Consider the following 26,112-nt stretch of genomic DNA (forward strand, 5'->3'; position numbering starts at 1 on the left):
GTGGAAGTGATGCCCGGGCTCTGGGCTGGCACAGCCTGGGGCCCCCTGGCTCGCCGGCCACCATCACAAGTGGGTATTGAGGGTGCAGAGAGAGGCTTAGACTCCCCAGCAGGGGTACTCGCTGACGCTCGTGCCGGCTGCCCCCCTCAAGAAGAAACCATCAGGTGACACCGGGGATTACCTGGTGGCAGAGGAGAACAGTCTGATCCATGTGCGGCATGCCCCTTCGCCCTGCACCACGTCATTCTCCAACCCCCCCATACTTAATCCTTGTCCGCCTCTCTTTGCTCAGCTGTACTTCCTCCTCCTTCCTTAACCCCTCCTGCTGCACCCTGCCTCCTCCTCCTCTGAACCCTGCATTCCTTATCTCGTGTTTGGAAGATGACTAAAGAGGGGGGAGCGGGGTGGAGGCTGCTATGATGTCTGCTTTGCTTAGAGTTCAGTAGGGAACACGCGTTGCTGCTGGGGTCCAGATGCGAGTGTGTGACTTGTGACGGTGAGTGACCGTGGCCTGTGTCTGCCACGCTCCGGCAGTGAGTGTAGTGCTCACCCCTGTGTGTGTGATGACTAGTCCCATTCTGCTCAGTACTCAAGCACAGAGCTGGCACGTGCAACCAGCAGTAAAGGGCTGAACGGGTCCCTCAGGGTTAAACCAGAGAAGATCACAAATGGTTAATCCCTTAGTTGCTGGGTTCTGGGGCAGAGTTATCAATTCCAGCAAGATATACCAGGGGGTGGGGCCTGCTCTGAGCCAAGGTGACTTCCTGGGGGTGTTATGATCATGATGCTTTACACAGTGGAACCTATAGTGGAACATAATGCGTATTGAACAAATATCCCATAGAGTTTGACGGACATGCTGTCGCTGTTCAGGTTGGTGTGCTCGAGTGTGTCTTGCACCGTTGCTGTCTGCGAGGAATGGGAGCTTGCACTGGTTGGTGCCCCCGTACACAGTAGGGTGCTTGTGCAGTGTGTATTTGCACGTGGCAATGGGTGCACTTCTGTGCTTATGAGAAGTGAAGTTTGCTTTGGGTGGTACCTGTGCACGGCGGATGCTTACATCATTGCAGCCTTTGCCCAGCCGGTCCTGGTTTGAATGGACGTGTCCATTCTACCTGCATTGCTGGTGCCCGTTTAGTGTGTGTGTGAGAGTGAAAGAAATAAGCTTGCACTGCTGTTCTTCTGTGTTGTACCTGTGACCTCTTGCCTGGCATTTTGTGCACTTTCCATCCTCTGCGATGTGCGGAAGCTTGGAATAGGTGTCTCCGCTGGGTAATAGAAGTTCGCACTGTTGCACAGTGCGCATTGATTGTGTGTCGCGCGCCCGCTGGAGTCCGCTCAGGCGCGCGCCGTGATTATGTACACGTGTGCGAGGCTTGCGCTGCCTCCGACTGCCTGTGATGATGCTGAACTTCTTTTTGCACGCAGGAAGCGGCCTCCTCTGCTGTCAGTGCCCTGTGGGTATTTTTGGAGCGAGACAAAGAGAGTGCAGCAGCAGGTGCTGTCTGCAGATTCGGTATGGGTGTGGTTGGTGAGGGGTGGCGTGGGGGAGGGGGTAGTCAGTGCATCGCCGCTCCCCATCCATATGCTGCATTGGCTGGTGCCCGTTGAGTGTGTGGGTGGGAGTGAAAGAAAGAAGCTTGCACTGCTGTTCTTCTGTGTTGTACCTGTGACCTCTTGCCTGGCATTTTGTGCACTTTCCATCCTCTGCGATGTGCGGAAGCTTGCAATAGGTGTCTCCGCTGTGTAATAGAAGCTCGCACTGTTGCACAGTGCGCATTGATTGCGTGTCGCGCGCCCGCTGGAGTCCGCTCAGCCGCGCGCCGTGATGATGTACACATGTGCGAGGCTTGCGCTGCCTCCGACTGCCTGTGCTGATGCTGAACTTCTTTTTGCACGCAGGAAGCGGCCTCCTCTGCTGTCAGTGCCCTGCAGGTATTTTTGGAGCGTGACAAAGAGAGTGCAGCAGCAGGTGCTGTCTGCAGATTCGGTATGGGTGTGGTTGGTGAGGGGTGGCATGGGGGAGGGGGTAGTCAGTGCATCGCCGCTCCCCATCCATATGCTGCATTGGTTGTCTCCCCACCAAGCTCCATTGTAAGTGTTCATTTTGTTACACCTCTTAGAATCGCCTTCGGCTATGTAAATATGTGGCAAATAACATCGACTCTTCCTGCAACAAAATCTCTCTCTCTCACGCATGCACTCTCTTCTCTCTCTCACGCACTCACTACTCTCTCTCTCACGCACTCTCTCCTCTCTCTCTTGTGTTTTCAGATGTTGTCAACCTGCATGTGTCTTTCACGATGCTCTGATGTCCCTCGCCGTTAGTCACAGCCTGAGCCACCCCATCATTTCTTTGACATCTTTTGTATCCAGGTTTGTCTACTGACAGCTGTACTTGTTGTTCGTCGTGACAAACAGCCCAGCTAGCATCATCTGTTTGTGTTGGAAGCTTGCCCTGCCTGACCTTTGCTGCGCCTGTTGGCCTAAATCACACATATTTCCTTGTGCTGTATCTGCATGATGCTAAACCATACCTTTTCTGTGCTGCAGATGTTAGGAAACGTATGACATGCTATATTCTTGTGCGAATTTCACGTTTCCACTTGCCTTGCAAGAGAACTGCAGGTTAGCAGTACAAGGTATTCATACAGTTTCTTAATTCACGTGATACCACAGAGCATGCCGCCGATTAATTTATCTAATTTCACAGTTAACAGAGATTAGCAGACATAGAGGTAACTCAGTATTTGGGGTTTACACAAGATACTCACTCATGTAAAAAGAACGTTGCACACGCCTGATTTTTTGTGGAGAGATGTTGGAATTCTTTCTTTTGAAACTTACAAAGGTTATCAACATTTTAGTGTGGAGAACTTTTTGTGTTCATCACTTCAGACGAATGTCCTGCTTTTCAGGCCCATATTAATTTCCTTATGATGCTGGAAGCCTCCTCTGTCTGCGTCCAATCAAAAGATAGCTCAGCAGGTTAATCTGTCTGCTGCCAAGAATTATGTGCAATCTGCATATCAAGAGTTTTGCTGATCCATCTGGGCGGATTGAATACTTTTCATTCAGAGGTCGGTGACTCCAGTACTACTTTTGACCCCTGATCACAACTAGGGGCTAATTCTGTTTCTGATGAAAACCCCTGTTGTGGCCTGTTGCTCATGACGACTTCTCCACGAACTGTTCTGTGGAAGAGACGCAAGGGGGCGCTGTGCTTGCTTCCCTGCCCCATGGCTGTGCTTGCTTCCCTGTCCCCTGGCTGTGCTTGCTTCCCTGCCCCCTGGCTGTGCTTGCTTCCCTGCCCCCTGGCTGTGCTTGCTTCCCTGCCCCCTTGCTGTGCTTGCTTCCCTGCCACCTCGCTGTGCTTGCTGCCCTGCCCCCTCGCTGTGCTTGCTTCCCTGCCCCCTCGCTGTGCTTGCTTGCTTCCCTGCCCCCTCGCTGTGCTTGCTCTCCTAGGTGTGTGGGTGTGGCTCTCCTAGGTGTGTTGGTGTGTGTGGCTCTCCTAGGTGTGTGGGTGTGTGTGGCTCTGGGTGTGTGCGGCTCTGGGTGTGTGGGTGTGTGCGGCTCTGGGTGTGTGGGTGTGTGTGGCTCTGGGTGTATGGGTGTGTGTGGCTCTGGGTGTGTGGGTGTGTATGGCTCTGGGTGTGTGGGTGTGTGTGGCTCTGGGTGTGTGTGGCTATGGGTGTGTGGGTGTGTGTGGCTCTGGGTGTGTGAGTGTGTGTGGCTCTGAGTGTGGGTGGGTGTGGCTCTGTGTGTGTGTGGCTCTGGGTGTGTGTGTGTGTGTGTGTGGCTCTGGGTGTGTGGGTGTGTGTGGCTCTGGGTGTGTGGGTGTGTGTGGCTGTGGGTGTGTGTGTGGCTCTGGGTGTGTGTGTGGGGGGCTCTGGGTGTGTGAGTGTATGTGGCTCTGGGTGTGTGTGTGTGGCTGGCTCTGGGTGTGTGTGTGTGGCTCTGGGTGTGTGTGTGTGGCTCTGGGTGTGTGGGTGTGTGTGGCTCTGGGTGTGTGTATGTGTGGCTGGCTCTGGGTGTGTGTGTGTGTGGTAGTAATTGCTGTCTGCTGAGCTCGTCCAGTAGGGTACAATAGGTCTAACATTTGCGAAAGATTACGCTGTTGGCAATGTAAATGACAATGCCATTTATTTATCTGTTTTCAAAACCAACACATAAATAAAAATGTTGTCATTTACAATGCCAATAGCTCTAACTTTTGCAAAGGCGAAACAGTTGCATTGTAAATGCTTGTTTTCTTTGTCTTTGGGGGTCTTGCAATCTTGGTCATCCCATCAGAATACTAGGATTGCAAAGGAAGAATCCAGACCTCACCAAAGGTTTGCTCCCTTACTGGCAGTGGTGTATCAGTGTGTTGCCACTTGAACAGTTCCAGCCTTGCTGAGGCGCACGGCTGTGCCAAGTTCTGTGCTGCCTCGTTCCAGTGTTCATATTGTTGCAGATCGAGTTCAGGACCTTTCTGCGCCTTCAAGGTCGAGGCACATTCTGCTGTCTTGGCTTCGTGCTTAGCCCAGCTCCTCACTCAGCGTTGCTTTCACTGTTACACAAGTCAGCGCAGAGTTCAGCCACTCCCATTAGCCGCCGCCCCAACCTAAAAAGCTTTGGCGCCGTCAGAGTGTGAGGGAAGCTGTGCTGGCTGCCCTGAGAGCGTCCGGTCTGTAGTAGGCAGGAGCGCCGGGCACACCACACCTTGGACCAAGGTTCCGCTGCTTCAGGCAAGGGCATGGCCTTCACCAAGGACACTCGAGTTCAGCTGAGCGATGGGCACGCCATGCCCGTGCTGGGACTTGGCACCTACGCCGCCAACACCGTAGGTTTGGTTTATATATTTCTCCTTTCTCGCGGCGATGCTAAAGTCGTCATCGCTGGTTAAGGAAGGGATGAGGCAGCCTCTCTGCTTTAAGAGTTTGTTTCAGTGCTTCCCTCACAAGTTACAGAATATTAGATGTGGGGGGAGGAAGGGGACCCACTGCTTTTGAGGTGTGCCTCGGCGTTTTCTGTTTTTGCCTGTCATGTTCACATTTTAGGAGCATTTCGCTAAATCTGGATCTTTGTTCTTGTCTGAGAACAAGGTTATGAATGAGCCTCTGAGGTGACTCGAAGAAGCGAAGCAGATGAGGCCAGATGCGCGTCTGTATCCGGGCTGGGCGGGTGGCAGAGTTGGGCAGGACGTGCGGGGCAGAGTGCCAGACTGTCCCCCAGGGCTAAATGAGCCACGAAACCTAAAGTGGAAAACCCAGTTGAGAATCTGAGGCGTCTTTTATTCAAGAAAAACGGTTCTCTTGTAATAAAAGAGGAGTCCTGGACTCTAGGGAACCATTTTATGTGTTTTTCTGTGTACAAACCGCATCTTGCGATGCATCTTGCGATTCGGACCAATTGCACATATGGGCCTTAATGAATAAAAATAATTTTGGGGAATATAAGTTGTATTCCTGTTGAACTCTATTACATTCTCTTGCATTCCTTTGAGAATCAACATCAAAACATCGAGAAAAGGAACACAATGGGACTATTCAGGGAATATTCTTCTACAATTAATACAAACCGAAAGGACCGTGCCCTCTGAACTTTTAGTAACGGGGAGCTGGATGTTTTGGGTCGATTCACAGAAGGACATAAGAGTACGTAAAAGAGCGCACCTGTAGCTCTTCTTGTCGTACTCATAAATACTTTTATGAATCGGCCGTGGTATGGTTAATTCCAGTATCCAATGCAGTTAACCTTAATGCCATCTCTGTAGAGCCTGTGCCTGGCGGGGGCGGAGCCAGGCTCCTTGGCATCATCCTTGTATGAGGTTTCATCAGATGCCCTTCATTAGAAGAAAGCAGCAGAGTATTGTCAGTCTTTACACTACAAAGGCAAGACCCATGGTTAATCGGGATTTAAGGCACTGCGCGTTTTCTTTATGCAACTCTCTTTAAGGTGTCTTATGCACACCACCGTTGCGATGCTAAAGGCTGCTGCAGCTGACAACTGTTGTTCAATTCCCTCCCGAAAATGAGCGCCAAAGTGCTCAAGGTGTGAGGTGATTGGCTGGTGGGCAGCCATTACCACAGATGCCAGATCATAGTTAGGATGCTCTTATGAAAGATAAAGACATAGGAGTTGTGTGTCTTCATCACAAATATCCAGTACTCGGGGTTAGCTACAATGCATTGGCCTTCCAGGGTATATGGATGTGATAAAAGTAGTTTGACTAAATCGGTCATGTATGGATTAATCAATGAACTTCAGACATTTTTTTTAACTAAGTAGATTGCAAATGCAGAGAAGTGGTCATCGTCCACTTTTGGTAGGATGCAGCAATCTGTCCCTCTGCGCCTGACACATGTAGTAGAGGCACACTGTACACTGTCCCATGGGCAGTGCAGGTCCACGACCAAAGCGCCAATACTATTCAGTTCCTCTACACAAACGGCAAACCCACTCACAAAGTTACAGATAGCAGGATTATTGGTAACATGAGCGTGTTAATATTACTGTGGTATTGCAAGTTGACGGGGAATAACACATGGAAATCAGTAGTTTTGCGCCTATTTCCTTATGAATCCTGTAATTCCAGTGTTTTACCAAAGACTGGCGGTGTAACCTGGGGGTTTGTAGGAAATACAAAACGTGGGATTACCGGACCCGCATTTTTTCAATGAAACTGTGTTTTTAATCAGTTTTCACCTTGAGAAACCCCTACTTGGAAGGTGTTGCGGAAGTCACATTGATTCTATTTGCATGCACCTCACCTGAGTCAGCTTCTTATAGCCTGGGACTTTAGGCACTGGGTACCGTTCAAAGTCTAAACTAGTCGCCTCGGTAACCACAAGATAAGAAGCTGTGACTGGCTGTTCCTGATTGTAGCCCCAGTTCACATGCAGACCAATAAACGCTGTGCTTGTACCATGCACTGTTCCCCTCACCGTTGAGTGTCTACCAACTTCTCAAACTTTAACAAAACTACTTTCCTTTTCTAGAGGTGGACTCAGTTTCATCAAATATCATTGTATAGCTTCCAACTCTTCAGTATGCACCATGGAGAGCCAAAGCCAGTAGCTGGCACAACCCCCCCTTACATTCACCATGCAAGTATCACTGCTAAAACATCACCTCTGTGTCTAGATGACGCTTAACTCTTGAAGTCTTACTCCTGCTTTAGTAATATCATTCAACAGTCGGATGATGCTCGGTCATTACTGATCAGCGTGTGGAACAGGATTCCAGCATCTTCTTGGATTCCTTAGTATTTATGGAGTAGAAGCTTTTATGTCAGCTACACTGCAGATAGTAGGTGCACAATGTTAAGCAGGGAGGGTGCTAGTTTCATAGCACAGCTGGCGTATGGCAGTTATTTAACCCAGAATGGTCTCTTTGCCGCTGACCGCGTGACCCGCAAGGGAGCATGGGCGGGGCAGCGTTTTAGTCCCACCCGGCAAGCTCCAGCCGACACCAATGGGGCCAGTCACCGGCCAGGGGATGGCTTACCTGTGGGAGGGGCTAACCCCCTATTTATACCGCGGTGGACAAGGCTCGGCCTCTCGCCATCCCTGTCCACCCGCGCCTCAAGTGCTGTTGTCGTCTTCCTCGTCGTGTTGAGGTATGTGCCACGCTCGCCTCCCCCCCCGGCCCCGTCCCTGGCCTGAGCCCAGGTTGCACAGGGGCCCTGTGGTAGGATACCACGGGGGGGAGAGGTGGCCTGAGTGCAGGATGTTGCTTTGTGGGTGGGCGGATCGTTGGGCGGTCGGGTAGGGGAACAGGAGGGCTGCTCGGGTCGTGGCTGCTGCGCCTGTTCCTGCACCGGTCCGACACTGGCGGGTGCTCTGGTCTGTGTTGCCCGACGCGGCAGAGTTTTGACTACATGCCCTCCCGGCCCCCCCCCCCATCCCAGTAGTGGATCGCGGCCTTGCGCCTGGTTCCTTCACTGGTCCGACACTGGCGCGTGCTTTTGTCTATGTTGGCCTGTCTCCCATGGCCGGACGTGTGGTGGTGTCTCTGAGCCTTGCTGGTTGGGGTGAGAGGTCGTGGCGTGGCAGACGGAGCGTTCGCCGTTTGGGCCGGGAGACTCGTTTTCGGGCCCCTGGGTGGGTATCCTAGGGAATGTATGTCGGCATTGTTGAATTCTTCTCTCAGGTGCTGCCCGACGGCGGTAGCGGGTGTTTCGTTGGGCAGCTTCACTTGTCCTTGTCCCACCCTCGGGTGGGAGATGCTGGCGGGCGCTGAGTGCAGCCGGTGAGCCGCGAGAGTGTGCTCGGGCCGCGTTGAGCACGGGGGGACGTGTGGCCCTGATGGCACGCGATGCAGTTTGAATGGCGCCTTTTTGTGGTGTCTGCCGGATGCCCGAGCGGGGAACAATGATTGAATCGTGGTGGTCCGACTGTGAGGGGCGTGGGTGCTTTCCGTTCAAGCTGTGCCCTGTGAGTGCTGCCTATTTGATGGTCACGCGCGCCCTCGCATGATCGGTGGAGTGCAGTTGGAGCGGAGGTGTTGAGTGCACTGACCCACCGAGGGCGGGTGGGGGCGAGATGTTCTGACTGTAGTGGGCCGGGGTTCTTCATGCTTCCTGGTACATTTAGTGGGAGACATGATGTGGTAGAGTGCAGGATGGTGGATCCCGAGGCATACGGTTGCAGAGCGTGAATTGTTCACCAGGCTGGACTGGTGCGAAGTGGTGGCATGTCTGCCTGGGGTCCAACCACCCTTCCCTTTGTGTCCCTTTGAGCGGAACGGTGTGTTGACTCTGGGGCCTCTTTGCCTTGCCGGTTGTTTGGTGAGTAGGTTGTGGAGCTCTCTAGAGTCGTCCTGTAGTCCGCGAGGCCAGCCACGTTGACATCCATCATCTTTGCGTTGTGCTGAAGTTGTGTCGTGTCATGTTTGAGGGTGTTGGTGGCATGCATTGCCCATTACGGGCTTTCCCTGTTGACTTTCGCATGCCGGGAGTATCGGAGAAAGGGCGCAGGGACTTCCTTCTCCGCCAAACGATAGGAGGGTGGTTTTGCCCGTGCAAACAGTTTTGGCCGTCGTACCCGGGGATGAGAGGCTCTGTCCGAGTGGTTTGCAGAATGCGCTGCGCACCTGCCCAGGATGGCACGACTGACGCCTTGCTGGAGGAGGTCACGATACTGCACGTGGATGAATCCGGGATTAGGGACGCCGGCCATTGCGTGTGACGCCGGCCATTGCGTGTGACCCCCGCCCCTGCGCTGCATTGGCTAGTGATTCCATTTGATATAATCCTGTGGCTCTGTCTGAACTATACAGTCGTCGATGATACTGACTCTACTTTATCCATCTGGAAATATAGTGGTGCCTATTGTAAGTTTACCCATTTTACTACGTTTGGTTAACATGTAAACCGCCTGGCACTAGCTTAGTTATTGCATTATCTCCTCCTCCATACTACCTTCACTGTTTCCAAATTAATTTTTTGGAGACCACCTTTTTTTGTCAATGTCAGATACCCGTTTGTCCTAACAGGTATGTTTGAATTTGCTTAGTGGATTGTGCAAGCTTGATTACCCGGCACCGGCATGCCAGATTGGATTTCATAGGCCCTCCTGTTAAGTGGCACACCAAGTGATAGAGTCTCTCCCCCCTTCCTTCCTTAGAGATTCCATTTGATATTATCCTGTGGCCCTGTTCGAATTATACAGTCGTCGATGCAATTGACTCTACTTTATCCATCTGGAATTATAGTGGTGCCTATTGTAAGTTTACCCATTTTACTACGTTTGGTTAACATGTAAACCCCCTGGCGCTAGCTTAGTTGTTGCATTATCTCGTCCCTATTTAGAATGACGCTTCTTCAATTATTTTCCAGTCATGTCTGACACCAGAGTGTGGTCCTCCAGCCTTGGCTTCACCAAGCATGCCTTGTGGTAATATTAGTTTCCTCTCCGCCCTCGATAACAAGCATCCCTGGTATGTCTTGTTGTCTCCAACTTTGATGTGCTGAGTTTTTAATCATAATACAGTGGATTTGTTCCTAATGGTAAAAAACCCTCTTTTGTACTAAATAGGTTTGTGTCCCTGTTTCCCGTCCTGATGAAGACCCCAATGCAAGGGATCAATTTCAGCCTGCCTTCTTGACAAGGGTCGAAACGTCGACTGTCTTCTATGTTTTTCAGCTTCATTCCAACAATTACGCTATTGAGCACATCTATGAAGCATGTTATTTTGTAGTATTATTTATTGAACTTAGGTCACTGTCAATTTGAATCAGTCTAAGAGTCGTTGATTGATTGTAGCCTTCTGGCTTTGTTTTTATGTCACTTACCCTTTCCTATACTCACTTTACACTTCCCATCCCCGTTTCCAGGGCACTTTACTAAAATTGCAAATGTTATATCTAGAATGTTTGCCTTAATAAGTGGCTTAGCTACATTGTAAATAAAGACAATGTTAGCAGACTGACCTTCTGTCTTCGTAATTGACTTTTCTTGATGGTTTATAAATAATTTTCTGTGTGTTTACTGGGACCCCTCTCTCTCAGCATTGGCTAGTGGGCCGCCTCTGCTGCCTTGGCTAGGACACTTGCAAAGATGTAAATTGCGGCTGGAACAACCGCAGCGTGGCGCTATAGTTGTGCTTCCTCGAGTGCTAGTGGCGAGGATACAGCCGTACGGCCAGTGTGGTCGATGTCGATGCTGGGCCACAAGGTTCGAGTCTCAGCAACAACGCTCAATCAACATCATGTGGTTGGGCAAGTCACTTAATCTCCACGTGTCAAACAAAAAAATGGCATGTGTCCTTCTGTAACGAAACTGGCGCTATGTAAAGTGCCCTGGGGCCTTATATCTTTGCCGGGGATGTATGACGTTAGAACGCGCGTGTTACCATGACCTACTTTTACAACGCGGTCGTAACAACGAAAGTTGTTACCACGCATTGCGCTGGGGGGGCGCAAAATTAAATAATGTAATTTACTATTCCAACACCAGTCCCCGTGGATAGTAGGGAAGGTGTTGGGATAGTAAATTAAATCATTTCCTATCCTTGAGCGCCCCCCAGCGCAATGCGTGTTACGACCGCGTTGTAATGGTAGATCGTGGTAACGCGCGCGTTGTAAGCGTTGCATACCCTTTGCCGGAGCTAGCCGGTTGCCTTTGAAGGTGGTATGGGCGCAGCGAACCCCCGTCTCCGAACCCAATGAAATACCGCAATAAGTTTCACCCTCCGCTCGGTCCTTAGAGCGCGCAACCTCAGATTAGTGCAACCGGGGGCTGGGTTGGATAGGCCGTTCCCCCGAGACATATGTTCGGGATAGCATGGGTGAATGGTAGAATGGGGGTACAATGATCAGGGCAGGAGCTGCGAGCGGCGTAAAGTGCAAGTTATTGTCACTTAACCGAGCAAGTAAGATGACCTCAATGAAAATAGTTCAACAGCCGATGCAAGTTGTTTATGATGATTTTGCTTAGACCAACGGGCCCAACTCACAGTCAATATAGCCTGTGTCAATTCACTATTAGGGATTCGAGATAGGCTGAGGAGACTTGCGTTGTCTGAATGGTCGCCCGCTTTCTCAGAGCTGAACACTCGCTCATTTACAGGCCACAGGTTCGAGTGCCAGCAAGGCCGGCTCAGCATTCCAGCCTACCAAGGTTGGTAATTTGAATATCTTTCCCAATCCAAAATAGCTCAGACCATGTCCCTTGTAGGTGTTTTGATTAGTATTACCGAATTGAGAAATAAACCTTTATTGATTCTAGGAGCAAGGAAGGTTGTGGTGGCCTAGACGAAATTTAATTGTGTTACATTTCCAAGGTCCTCAGCAAGCAGTACAACGTGGTAGGCAAATAGATCTGCGGAAGATTAGCATAAAAGGTCAAATGAGTCGATCTCCCTGCGCCTATCATAGGCATGTCTCCTTAGGTATCGTATGGCCTCAATGCTATCGGGATAGGGGTATATAATTTGGTTCAGTCCCTCCAAACGCAATTCGGGGGACTGCTTTCGAATCTGCAGCCACGCATAATGCGCCTTCATGTCACAAAACTGGTGCCCATGTAAAGCGCTCTGATACCCGATGTCTCGAGTCTGGTTCCCAGCCACTGGCTTCGGTGGACTCACCGCGCTATAAAAAGTTTTCAACATTTATTGATGTAAATTAAACTTTTGTTCCATCTATCTCAATAGTTTTTATTGCATCCGAGCCAGCAATGCTACAAAGTAAATCTCCCTTCATTTGCCAGTTTTGGAAAGAGTTGTATTCTTGTTAACGCGATTGTCAGGCCATGAACCCCGAAACAGCTGTGCTTGATTTTCGGTCATGTTAATACTCTGTTTGCCCTAGCACAGCCAATTGTAACTTTCATAAGTGGGGTCAGTGGCCACTGCAGCTTTCAAATGTTGTCCCTGCCAGTTACACAACGATTAACATCACGTCCTTAAAGGTGTTACATTTCAGACTGTTTTAGGCCACCTAAAGCCGTAAGAACTGCTCGGACGGCTGGTATCATTACTTTTGATCGCTTTTCCGATGATTAAATATCCTGTTAATCGGTTCATCTCAATAATAGACAAACAGCGCCAGCAAGTGTTGGACTATCATAAGTGTAGTTATTACGAGAAAGAAAACGAACAACCTTTATACAACATTCAGCCTTTTACGATGTGGTTTGATCGACAGTACACTAGACAGACATACAAATCAGCTGATGAAACAACAATTCAGAACTGGGGTTTACAGTCTTTAGCAACTAGGCAAGAATCTAGATGGAATTAATGTAAAAAGTGTCACCACCAGAGGTTACACAAAATATTAATGAAAAACTATGTGAAAAGAAACGTAATAGACGGAAGGCAAATTTCAGGCCAGAAAGACAACCTTGCAAATGAGTTGCTATGTCTGAATCCAGAATTTCAGCGGGGGAACGTAGTGCTTGTTAAGAATGCGCAGTTTGGGAGTTGGTCTAGATCAGAGTGCCGGGATGTACTCCCTTCCTCTTACAAAAGTCTGTGATAATTCGAGACAGGGTGAGAGGGGGTTGGATTACAGAGGGAACGACTGCGGGCGCGTTTCCCTGCCCCTTGCAAACCCCGAGGTAAGAGGATAAGAAAGTGTAAGTTAACAATGTGAGACTTGGGTAAGTTTAAGCTGCAAACAGACCCTATATGACTTGTGTAAGATTAAGCTGCGAGTGAGGGCATTAATTAAATTTGTAAGTGTCTTTAAAGGAGGAGAACTTTGAGGTCAGTTTTAAAGGCCTGGGAGGATGAGGTGTTTGTGAGAAGAAGAGTAAGGGGACGAGTTGAGCGGTGACACTAAATCACGCTCGCCAAACTGCTATTGTCATTAAGCAGATGCAGCATGTGAATAAGTGACCTAGTCAAGATGCTGCATTGCTGCATCTGGCTCCAAACAGGCTTGGCCAGGGTAGCGTGTGGGGCATAGTTGATCCCTGTTTCATTGCAGAAAATCGGATTGGTAGACAAGGGGAGGCAGGGCGTCTAATGAATGTTTTCTGTCTCCAATGCAGGAACCGCGCTGTGGAACCACCCTACTCACATGGCTCAGGTATCTTATACAAGTAACAAGCATTGGCAGGCCATTGGTACGGGCGTGTCGTAGGTGTACTGTGGTCTGGTATTATGACCTGGAAGCAAGGTCAGAAGCTGTAAAATACCAGCCAGCGGCACTCTAAGCTTAGCACAAACCCAAAGCTCAGGCCTTTAGGAGGAACTTCGTCTGGCACCATATAGAAACAGGCCCAGATAGACACTGGAGGGCATTCCCTGCAAACAAGGGCAGGTCACAGGTTGCGCCAGGGAAGATTTAGTCACCCGCGTTTTAGCCAGGGCAGCAGGTGGGTGGTGTTGTTGTCTTCTAAAACTAGGATGCAGCGGTGCACTAAAGTTGGGTAAGCACATAACTATAACCAACTTAAAACGCCATACTGCCAAGAAGGAATGTGGGTTTCACTCAGCTTACCATAAAATAGAGGTTTTAGATAGCGATTCTCAATCAGTAGAGAGCTGATGAACAGATAGCTAGTGGTGCCAAAACGCAGTTATGACACTAACTCAAGATAAATACGATAAAGGACCATAGACAGGTAGAAGGTAGACTGCTGGAGCTGGCAGACCATCCAACCACGAGCACCGTACGGGGACGTCACTTCCTGAGTCAAGGGGAGTAGAAGTTTTATATTAAAAAGGGGTTCAAGTCAAGTCAAGTCAAGTCATAAAATTTGTTTAGCGCACTACATACCCAGAGGGTTTCAAGGCGCTTAGGAAGGGGAAGAGGATTATTTGTCAAATATCCACGTTTTAAGCTGCTTTCTGAACGCTAGGTGGTTCTGGGTGAGGCGAAGGTAAGCGGGGAGTGAGTTCCATGTTTTAGCAGCCAGGTATGAAAAGGATCTGCCTCCCATGGTGGTCTTGTTGATGCGAGGTACAGTAGCGAAGGCTTGGCTGGAAGAGCGAAGTTGGCGGGAGGGGGTGTAGAAGGACAGTCGAGAGTTGAGGCAATCTGGTCCGATGTCGTAGAGTGATTTGTGTGCGTGGGTAAGCAGTCGGAAAGTGATCCTCTTATTGACGGGTAGCCAGTGGAGGTCTTTAAGGTGACCAGAGATGTGTTCGTTGCGTGGGATGTCTAATATGAGCCTGGCTGAGGCGTTTTGGATTCGTTGTAGTTTCTTCTGGAGTTTAGCGGTGGTACCTGCGTAGAGGGTGTTTCCGTAGTCCAGTCGGCTCGTGACTAGAGCGTGGGTGACTGTTTTCCTTGTTTCGGAGGGGATCCAGCGAAATGTTTTTCTGAGCATGCGAAGAATGTTAAAGCAGGAAGAGGATACGGCGCTGACCTGTCTGTTCATTGAGAGTGAAGAATCCAGGATGACGCCAAGGTTCCGTGCGTGGTCTGTCGGGATGGGTGCTTTTCCGAGGGCTTCCGGCCACCAGGAGTCGTCCCATGCAGAGGGGGATGTACCTAAGATGAGGACTTCTGTTTTGTCTGAGTTCAGTTTCAGACGGCTTTGTTTCATCCATTCGGCGACTTCTTTCATTCCTTCGTGTAAGTTAGTCTTGGCGGTGCTGGGGTCCTTGGTGAGAGAAAGGATCAGTTGAGTGTCATCCGCGTAAGAGATGATGTTGAGGTTGTGTTGGCGGGCGATGGCCGCGAGGGGGCTCATGTATACGTTGAAGAGGGTGGGACTGAGTGAGGATCCTTGCGGTACGCCGCAGATGACTTCAGAGGCCTCGGACTTGAATGGTGGGAGGCGGACTCTCTGGGTTCTTCCGGTGAGGAACGAGGTGATCCAATCAAGTGCTTTTCCTTGGATTCCGATGTTATTGAGGCGTTGTAGAAGGGTGCTGTGGCAGACTGTGTCGAATGCTGCAGAGAGGTCGAGGAGGATGAGGGCGACTGTGTCACCATTGTCCAGTAGAGTTCGAATGTCGTCTGTTGCTGCGATGAGGGCGGTCTCAGTGCTGTGTTTGGCTCGGAAGCCAGATTGTGAGGGGTCGAGGGATTTGTTGGCTTCGAGGAAGGCGGCGAGCTGGTTGTTGACGGCTTTCTCGATGACTTTGGCCGGGAATGGAAGAAGCGAGATGGGGCGGTAGTTTTTGAGTTCGGTGGGGTCTGCTGTTGGTTTTTTCAGAAGGGCGGTGAGTTCAGCGTGTTTCCAGTCTTCTGGGAAGGTAGCGGAGTTGAAGGAGAAGTTGATGACGTCTCGGAGGTGCGGTGCTATGACGGAGTCTGCTTTGTTGAAGATGTGGTGAGGGCATGGGTCTGTGGGGGATCCTGAGTGGATGGAGTTCATCAGGCGGATGGTGTCCTCAGTGGAGATTGGGTTCCAGGCGTTAAGGGTGTTTACGGGGGGAAGATGGTCAGCAGATGGTAGGGTGGGTTGGCTTCCGGGTTGGTTGTCAAAGCTGTTGTGGATGTCAGCAATCTTGTTGTGGAAAAAAGAGGCTAGGGAGTCGCAGAGGGTTTGAGAGGGGGTGATGTCGTTGGAGTTGGCCGAGGGGTTGGAAAATTCCTTGACGATGTTGAAAAGTTCCTTGCTGTTGTGGGCGGTTTTGTCAAGTCGATCCTTGAATGCTGTTTTCTTGGCTTTTCGGATCAGTTGGTGGTGAGTGCGGGTGGCGCTTTTGAGGGCGTCCTTGTTTGCTGGTGGATGGGTCTTTTTTCCAGGCCTTTTCAAGGGAGCGGCATAGTTTCTTGGACTTCTTGAGATCATCGTTGAACCATGAGGCCTTCTTGTTGACAAGTTTGTGTTGACGTTTTTTCAGTGGTGCTAAGGTGTCGGCGGTGTTGGATAACCAAAGGGTGAAGTTGGAGGCGGCTTCGTTGGCATTAGAAGAGAGGGCTGGGGAGGTTCGAAGGAGCGATGCGGAGATCTGATCCGTGGTGATTTTGTTCCAGTTTCTTTGTAGAGTTGGTTGGAGGTGGATGATGGGTTTCGGCTTGTTGTAGGTGAAGTGAACGCAGCTGTGGTCAGTCCAGAGGAGATCCGTAGTGTGGCTGAAGGAGACATGGTTGCTGGAGGTGAAGATGGGGTCGAGTGTGTGACCTGCGATGTGGGTGGGGGAAGTGACCAGTTGTTTAAGTCCGAGGTTGGCGAGGTTGTCTAAGAGGGTGGCGGTGTTGTGGTCATTGATCTTTTCGAGGTGAAAGTTGAGGTCTCCCAGAAGGATGTAGTCTTTGGAGGGGAGCGCGTGTGGGGTGATGAAGTCCGTGATGTCTTCACTGAATTTTGCACGGAGTCCTGGTGGTCTGTAGAGGAGGGTGCCTCTGAGAGTTGTCTTAGGGTCGATGTGGATCTGGAAGTGAAGGTGTTCGGAGTTAGCGAGGTTGGCGTCAGAGCTGGTAGAGATGCGGATGGATTTCTTATGGACGATAGCGATTCCTCCTCCTGTATGGTCGGTGCGGTCCTTGCGTGTGATCTTATAGTCATCAGGGATAGCGATGGTGATGTTAGGGGCGGAGGAAGCGTTCATCCATGTTTCCGTTAGGAAGGCGACGTCTGGAGAGATGGTGTCTAGTAGATTCCATAGGTCAATGGCGTGTCTGTGGATCGAGCGGGTGTTGAGAAGGATGCATTGTAGGAGATTGGGGTCGGGAATCTGTGGTGTGGTCGTAGCGGAGATGTTGTTGGTGCCGCTAAATTTGCAGGAGAAGCAGGAGAAAGGTCCATGGGTGCGTCCAGGAGCGGCTTGGACGCAGTTGGGGGCGCGACCGGGGTTGAGGGCTAGGAGGGTGGCGGCATCGTAGGTAATGCGGGGGGGCTGGGCAGCGCGAGGAGCAGGGGGTCTGGCGCTGGGCGCGGTCCAGGCGCGGACGGGCGTAGACGGGCTTACCTTTGGCGCACCTTCGGCGCGGATTGGGCGCGGTCGCTGCGCGTGAACGCTGCGCGCGGGAACTCCTGTCATATATGGATGGTGGAGGGGGAGGGGCGAGGGCGACTCAGCTGGGAGGCGGGGCGGGCTTACCAACAAACAACAAGCAACAAAATGGAGGAGGGGGGAGCACAACAGAGCGCTTGGGGACAACGCGCTAAACAGCTGAAAAGAGCAAATCAAAGGTAATGCGCGTTATATTCAAAGCGGCAGCCAGGCAGGGCAATACGAGGCACAGAGGAAGCAAAATACACGGAAGCGCTGCACAAACGATACCAGTCCACGCCAGGGAGCACTGGGAGCGACCACTCCCGTCAGATATGAAAGGGCACCAAGTAAATTTGGAGGTATCTTCGACTAATCAGAAACTTTGAGGTCAGTATGAAGGCCTGGAGAGGAGAATAGGGGGATGAGTTCATGAAGTGACCCTAAACCACACGTTAGCAGAAGGAGCAGGTGGAGACACCAATTTGGTGGCACGCAAGCGACCCTTCAACATACCCCTGCGAGAGAATATGGTGGGCGAAATAGTTCTTGCAACTTATATGGGCAAGTCGCTAGAGTACATGGTACAAGTAGAGGTACAACAAAGCGATACATGACAGGCAGTCAAAATACACGGACAATGTAAGATACTGACCTCCGGGTGGTGAGCTTACAGTAAAACGCCCCCCCAAAAAAAGTGTAATTAATTTCCTATGGACGGCCACCGAGCTCGCCGTTCTGTAAGCTTAATGAACGTTGATAGTAACTAGTCTTGACTACAATTGAGACCTGCTCGTTGTAGCATGATCAAGTTCAAGCAGTTGTTCAGAAGGGGTCATTACTATGTTATAGTCTTTGTATACATTATGTAATAAACCACTTTAGGACACCTTTACAGATTGAAGAATGTATTGGCAAAGCCAGTAGGTTGGCTTTATTGGGCTCACACTGGCAGGGTAGGCTCATTGAGGCCTAACGAAGAAACACAAGTGGACTGTATTGCAGGCTCCCTCGATTAAAAGATAAGACATGCGCCTAGGAATTATTCCATTAACGTTTTTCTGCCCCCCCTTCCTGTAAATTGATCCTGTTGAAACTGACAGACAGAATGTAAGATCCTGAATACCTGGCTGTGAGCCTGGTTGGGCCACCCGGGGATGAGTTGGGGCAATTCGAAGCTCAAGCTAGACCAACACCTTGCTTACAGCTGGGGGAACAACTTAGTCACCATTGGAAGAGGGGTACTGATGCAGGACATCCTGAAGGCCTTGGTAGCGATAGGCAACAGGTTAGGAGCGGGCGAGCTCCTGTGGTCTGAGGGTGTCCCTCGCGGGGCTAGATCACCGTTAGCAGTAGAACATTCCTGCAGGCTGGTCAACAGATCCATGCAGGAGTTCATGGGAAGAGAGGCTTGGGTTCCATTAGGCAAGTGCCAATACAAGAGGAAACTGAAGGGTACTATGATACAGACAGGGTACACTTGTCTAGATTGGGAGTCGATATATTCCTCCTGGAGGTGCAAGAGGCAGTATACAGCGACAGGATGTAGGTAGCTAAGTAAGTGGGGGACTTTGTCATCGACGGGGGCCTCCTCCAGAGCTGTGGCGGAGTACAGGGCGATCTGGAAGCAGACGGGTACAGTAAGGGTACCTCTGCGGCAGAAGGGTACAGTAAGGGTACCTCTGCCTGGCACAGTAAGGGGTGCCTGAGCCAAGGACCAGGAGCCGAAGGAGGTTCCGGGAAACCGCGACGGCACCCTGTTAGACCTTCGGGCGGTCGGGGGGCCTGAACCGACCTGGGGTGTGCCACACCGCTCCGCCCTGACAGGGGGGGCGGGAGTATAACAAAGTTGGTAATGTGCTGCACCGTCAGAGCATCGACTCGCCGTGCAAGATGGCTCTTAAGGCATGCAGGACAGCGAGGGGCTGCCTGCTTTGGATCGCCCGTAAGATGACCCACCATAAAACGTCATACGTGTGTTGTATGAAATAAACCTGCAGCAGTTCTTTCCCAGAAATATGTCTCCAGAGTTTCATTTGGGAGGAATCGTGTATATGTACAAGCGGGCGGGAGTGAATGGTGGTGTGGGCACTATGCCGCTGACCGCGTGACCCGCAGGGGAGCATGGGCGGGGCAGCTCTTTAGTCCCACCCGGCAAGCTCCAGCCAACACCAATGCGGCGCCCCTCCCCGCGTCCACCAGTCACCGGCCAGGGGAGGGCTCACCTGTGGGAGGGGCTGACCCCCTATTTATACTGCGGTGGACAAGGCTTGGCCTCTCGCCATCCCTGTCCACCCGCGGCTCAAGTGCTGTTCCCACCCTGAACCCTGACCCAGCAGCTTGAGCGGCAGCGCGAAGTAATAGAGTGTGGTAATGTTCTTCTTTGTGTTGCAGGTGGAGTTACAGGGCGATCTAGAAGCAGATGAGTACAGTAAGGGTACCTCTGCGGCAGAAGGGTACAGTAAGGGTACCTCTGCCTGGCACAGTAAGGGTGCCTGAGCCAAGGACCAGGAGCCGAAGGAGGTTCCGGGAAACCGCGACGGCGCCCCGTTAGTCCTTCGGGCGGCCTGAACCGACCGGGGGTGTGCCACACCGCTCCGCCCTGACAGGGGGGGGCGGGAGTATAACAAAGTTGGTAATGTGCTGCACCGTCAGAGCATCGACTCGCGGTGCAAGATGGCTCCTAAGGCATGCAGGACAGGGAGGGGCTGCCTGCTTTGGATCGCCCGTAAGATGACCCACCATAAAACGTCATACGTGTGTTGTATGAAATAAACCTGCAGCAGTTCTTTCCCATAAATATGTCTCCAGAGTGTCATTTGGGAGGAATCGTGTATATGTACAAGCGGGCCGGAGTGAATGGCGGTGTGGGCACTAAGCAATATTGACAGATAGTATCACATATCACATCAAAATATAAATCATTGATGAGATCATTGAAACGGTTCAACACTCAAGAGCTCCCTGAGCTAAATAATTTGCTGCAAACCGGAATCAAGGCACCAGGTCTAACTTTTGGAAAGGCCCTGCCCCAGCATCAGTTTCCTCAGCGCCTGCTTGCTACGGCTTTCAGCTTTCCCCTTCATACTCTGGACACATTCTCTAAGTTTCAAACAGGCCCAATATGCGACAACACACAGCTAGAGCCGCTGGGCTCATACTTTATACAAATCATGCATGCGGAGATGAGTCCCGGGCCTAGCTTTAGGCCTAGCCCTGGTATCAACACGCCTTCAGCCACTGTCGATTGGACGTAAGCTTTGGATACACCCATCACATCTGGTGCAGAACGGGCCCTGGCTTTAGCCAGGTCGTGCACTCTCCACACCGCTCCTTGAAGACTGCTGATATCAACTATGTTCAGAAACTCCTAACGTTTAGCCTGACCCAGTCAACAGATATTAAAGACAGACCCTTTTTTAGCTTCAGTGATGTCATAATTCGATGTAAGATGTATAGCGCATGCGATTACCCAAAAAAAGAGGGTGTCCTGGCGCTGAAGGAAACAAATCTGGACATCCAGAGACCAACAAAGGAAACATGCAACGCAGACAGTGTAAAGCTTTGTGACACAAACAGAAAGCCTAACACAGACCGCACTTATGGGCATGGACGTAGAGCACGACCAGACAAAATCCGGATCCTTCTCCTCAAGCCAAGAATAAGATGAGCAGCCACATTTGGATCAGTTGCAATTTAAGGAGATGTACAACAACAGAATAGCACTAGTCCTCCGCGGAGGTGAAAAGGGTCCGAATTAGGATTTTCATGGAGGAGTTGGGTAGCTGTGTAGCAATTTACGTAATTATTTTCAGCATGAAAAACAGGTAGAAGTAAGTCTAGTAGTATGCGCCTTAAATGTAATTTTTTTGTGAAAAATAATGCTAAGATTCTGTGACCTAGAGACGGCTAAGGTTTGGGCCCCAAAAAGCCACGCCACCACTTAGATGTCTAGATGGCTACAATTCCATACACTATGACCCCCATTTCATCTTCCAAAACCCTGAAAACAGCTGAACAATGTCTCAAAATTTGCAGCTGTGCCTATTTACCCGTAGTAAATGTACCATTTGAAGAGGCAAATAGAGATCATATTCCAGACCTTAGGCTGCATGTTAACCCATATTCAGAGATAACTATACCATGTAACATCAATCAAGAAACCTTAAAATAGATGGTGGACAATTGCACAATTTCAGCCAATTATTGGTTATTTTAGTGACCAACTGGTGATGACTTGTTTACTGTAGTACTGTATGCCAGCCCTATTACTGGGATTTTGATTCTCTCTGCTGTTCTCTGCACCTGGCTTCTATGCTCTGCTAACCTGTTACTGTTATGAGGTACAAACAGCTGTCTCGCTGCCCCAAGAGAATGTAACACTGGTCAGTTTCTCAACATTTCAGATGTCAGCCTAATCATTTCAGTAACGGATTCAACACTGTGTAAAAGGGTCACGCTACACATGTTCTTCTAGTACGAACCTCCAATTCATTTTTAGCTATTTTAAGAATGTTGTAGCCTGAAAATTCCCCCGAGTTTCTTCGTTATAGCTACTTCTAAGTTGAAAAAACACAAACCAAAAAAATATATATATATTTGATTACCGTGAAAACGCGAGTCTTGTAAGATAATGAAGTTTGGTCCACTTGAACTTTCATTTAAAGAAGCTGGATAGGTATTGTATCTTGAATGTCAAATTATGTTCTTTTAATTACATTTTTGAAGTGCTTATACTAATAGCAATAGGCACACCCTCAACCCGCACAGTGGTAAAGCATGCCTTCTAAAGTGATTCAGGCTACACTGGTTTTCCCCGAGTATGACTAATTCGAAGGATTAGGGATGTGCTCCATTCATCGCATTGAAAAACTGAACATTACTGCAAAGTATTAAATATCGTACAGCTGATACCCTCGGACGAGATGGCGTAAACGAGAGGCTGTAACCTGTGGCGTCACCTCAGGGGCCTTCAGAATAGTTCACATGAGTGCATGAAACCTTAAGTGGTACTAACGGAGATTATCTCAATTAAACTGTCAATCTCACCCTGAGCCACAGAAAGTTTTAACCATTTAACTGCGCATTTGCAAATGTAAAAATAAATAAACATGCTGGAAGACTAGATCCTCCTTTACAACAATTCAAAAAGTATGGATTGCAAATCTTATTATAAAAAAACAGTAAATAAATACAAGCATTGGCAAATATAATATTGATGGGTTTAATGTGGTAGGAATGCAGAAAAGATATTTCACTTTGATAGAACATTAATGTCAGCCCAAAAGGTTTTGAAATGCTTGATGGTGGTGTGGTATTTATGGTGATGGTGGTGGTAATGCTATTGATGGAAGTGTGGAATTGGTCTTGGTGGAGGCTTGGCATAGGTGGTTGTGGTATTGGTGTTATGATAAACAAAAGGCAATGAGAACCCCATGTTGGGATAAGGCTCACACCCAAGTCATGAAGTAAGCATTCAAAACATGTTTTCCACCATGAAAATATATAGCTAAAATGCATTTATTAGATAAAACATTTAATGTGACAAAAAGTTATTTTTAGGTGTATGTTATAAATGTAAAATAGCCTCTCACGACTGCAATACAGCCTATTCCAGAGCAGACAAAATAATACACCCAAAAGCCATCAACATGTGGTGAGAGAGAAATATACCTATGGGCTGATCTAAGATGTGATTTGCAGTGCCTCAAAGCAGTGACTGAAAAGGCTGATTCAAGAAGCAAGGCAATGGTTGAAAGGAGCTGACTCAAAGACCTAATATATTGTATTGAATAGGTTTTGTTCACAACTGCAATGTCAACACAGACCTTCTCATGGGACCTTTGGAGGAAGTTTATTTTCAGTGTCCGATAGTTTTGTGGTGACAATCGGTAGATGTCTTGAGACCCAAAGAGTGCCACTGACAAGGAGCTTGGATGGATCTCTGCTGCTGATTCCCAGCCTGTATATTCTGGTCTTCACAGACTTAGTGTGCCAGAGGTATGCATGACTGCTTCCAGAAGCCATAGTGCCTCCTTCACAGATAGCACCAAGCAGTTGGTGTTTTGTGGAAGAATTTCCAAGGTGGAAAAAGACCAATGGGCAAAAATGCCCCAGAAGACAGAGAGCAAGGGGACCTGAGATGGTAGGAAGGAATTGTCGTCAGAACAGGCCAACAGGAGGTATGGAATGATGTGTTGGATGACATGAAGCTTGAAACTTGTAGCCCCAACTGGAGAACTGGAGGAATGTAAGAGGAACTGGTGCAGGTTCAGGAGGAGGAAAAAGAACACTTGTATGAAGTCAGGAGAGTGAAACACAAAAAAGAGACAACACAAAGCATTGCGCCACAAAGAGTAGCTGATGGTGCAGGTGGGGGTCATCTTTGTTTGGGACAAATAGTTCCTTCCTAGAGACTCTCTCTGAGGAATTCTTGGAAGGAGATGGCAGTGTTGGTTTGAGACCCTGGATGTATTCCCCAAGGCAATCTCCCTGGGAGAAAAATGTGCATGGGCAGCACCGTTGTCCAGTAAGTCGCGTTTTTCCATATGGTGACCCACTGGCGCGTTCCTGGGTTTTCCTGCTGCCAACATGCAGGAATAGCAGGATATCCTGTCCGCCTACTTGGAACTCCCTGGAGCATGGTGAGCAAGACACTGATGGCAGCTACCCTGGGAACCGCTGCAGCAGCATACCATTATAGCCCTTTTCTGAAGGTCTAGGTTTATCTGGAAGTTGTCTAAAAACTTGACATATTAATATAGGGGCATGAACTTAGTCGTCATCTTCCCAAGACCATTCACTTGGCAGGTAACCTTTCCAGTGAGTTAAAAACTGCAGTTTCCTTCTGAAAATCCAAGAGTCGTACATTTAATGAATTTCAAATTCTGGAACATTGCTCACTAAAACTGATGGAGAAAGAGTAAACAGAAATTCTAGAAGGAAGATTATGAAGACAGCAAAAAAGGAGTTGTCTGAGTTGCGCTGTGAATTGTAAGAAAATTCAGCTAGTGCCAAAAAGAAGGACCAGTCATTTAGAGTAGAGGCACAAAAGCACCAAAGCTATTGTTCCAATCCTGCGATAAGTTGCTGAGTGTGGCCATTGGTCCAAGGGTGGTAATAAGAGATAATAACACCACTTCAATATGAACAGTTTGCAAAAAGGCTTCTAGAAGTCAATGAATCAATCAACATTTGTTAAGCACGCTACTCACCTGGCAGCTACTGGTCAAACAGCCAGGTCTTGAGAAGTCTTCTGAAGGTCATCAGGTCCTGGGTCTGGCGCAGTTAGGCGGGAAGGGTGTTCCATGTCTTGGCGGCGAGGTCGGAGAAGGATCTGCCGCTCTTGGTCATTCGGCGGATTCGAGGGACGGTGGCGAGGTCCGCGGATCGAAGCTGACATTCCGGGGTGTAGAAGGACAGTCGTTCGTTGAGGTAGATGGTCGGGCGTTGTGGAGTGCTTTGTGTGCGTGGGTGAGTAGCTTGAAGGTGATCCTCTTGTTGACCGGGAGCCAGTGCAGGTCTCCCAGTTGTGTGGTGATGTGGGTGTGGTGGGGGAGTCCGAGGACGAGGTGTGCAGAGGCGTTTTGTATGCGTTGGAGTCTCTTTTGGAGTGTGGCCATTGTTCCTGCGTAGAGGGCGTTGCCGTAGTCTAGCCCGCTGCTGACGTCTGCCCAGGTGACCGTTCTTCTGGTTTCGGGGGGATCCACTTGTAGATTTTGCGGATCATGCGGAGGGTGTTGAAGCAGGAGGAGGAGACAGTGTTGACTTGCTGGGTCTTGGATAGCGTTGAGTCCAGGGTGAACCCCAGTTTGCGTGCGTGGTTGGTGGTAGTCGGGGCAGCTCCTAGCATGTCCGGCCACCAGGAGTCGTCCCAAGCGGAGGCGATGGAGCAGAGGATGAGGATCTCCTTCTTGTCTGATTTCAGTTGCAGCTGGCTAGTCTTCATCCAGTCTGCGACGGCCTTCATTCCCTCGTGGAGGTTAGATTTGGTGGTGACCGGGTCCTTGGTGAGAGAAAGGATCAGTTGAGTGTCGTCTGCGTATGAGACGATGTTGAGGTGGTGTGCTCGGACGATGTCAGCAAGCGGCACCATATAGATGTTAAAAAGGGTCGGGCTGAGGATGATCCTTGGGGTACACTGCAGGTGATTGTAGTGGCTTCAGATCTGAACGGGGGGAGGCAGGCTCTCTGGGTTCTGCCGGTGAGGAAGGAGGTGATCCAGTCTAGACTTTTGCCTTGGATCCCTGCGTCGTGGAGGCGTATGCGCAGGGTGTGGTGTCAGACGGCGTCGAAAGCGGCCGAGAGGTCCAGGAGGATGAGGGCAGTGGTTTCGCCTTTGTCCAGTATGATCCTGATGTCGTCAGTGGTGGTGATGAGGGCAGTTTCGGTACTGTGATTGCTGCAGAAACCCGATTGGGAGGGGTCCAGGACGTTGTACTCCTCCAGGAAGTGGGTCATTTGTCTGTTGGCGATTTTCTCAATGACTTTTGCTGGGAACAGGAGCAGGGAGATGGGTCGGAAGTTCTTGAGGTCCTTTGGGTCAGGCCTGGGTTTCTTGAGGACGGCGTTGATCTCGGCGTGTTTCCAGCTCTCTGGGAAGGTGGCGGTCTGGAAGGAGCTGTTGATGATCTTTCGGAGTTGGGGTGCGATGATGGGGCTTGCCTTGTTGAAGATGTGGTGGGGGCAAGGGTCGGACAGTGATCCGGAGTGGATGGGTTTCATGATTTTGATGGTGTCTTCGTCCTTGACATTGTTCCAGGAGAAAAGAAAATTCCCTTGTTG

The 26,112-nt window shown here is 49.8% G+C and overlaps 1 protein-coding gene across 1 annotated transcript in view; it reads left to right on the forward strand.

Moving 5' to 3' along the window:
• Positions 1 to 4,432: 4,432 nt before the first annotated feature.
• Positions 4,433 to 26,112, forward strand: part of LOC147734672 (rho crystallin-like) — a 103,112-nt gene continuing 81,432 nt past the window's right edge. The window contains exon 1 of the mRNA XM_086952964.1: positions 4,433 to 4,825. Within this exon, the coding sequence (XP_086809090.1) occupies positions 4,739 to 4,825 (87 nt within the window). The 5' untranslated portion in view covers positions 4,433 to 4,738. The remainder of the gene's footprint in view (positions 4,826 to 26,112) is intronic.

The sequence above is a fragment of the Lissotriton vulgaris genome, chromosome 1_2, assembly GCF_964263255.1.
Source record: "Lissotriton vulgaris chromosome 1_2, aLisVul1.2, whole genome shotgun sequence".
Classification (NCBI taxonomy): Eukaryota; Metazoa; Chordata; class Amphibia; order Caudata; family Salamandridae; genus Lissotriton; species Lissotriton vulgaris.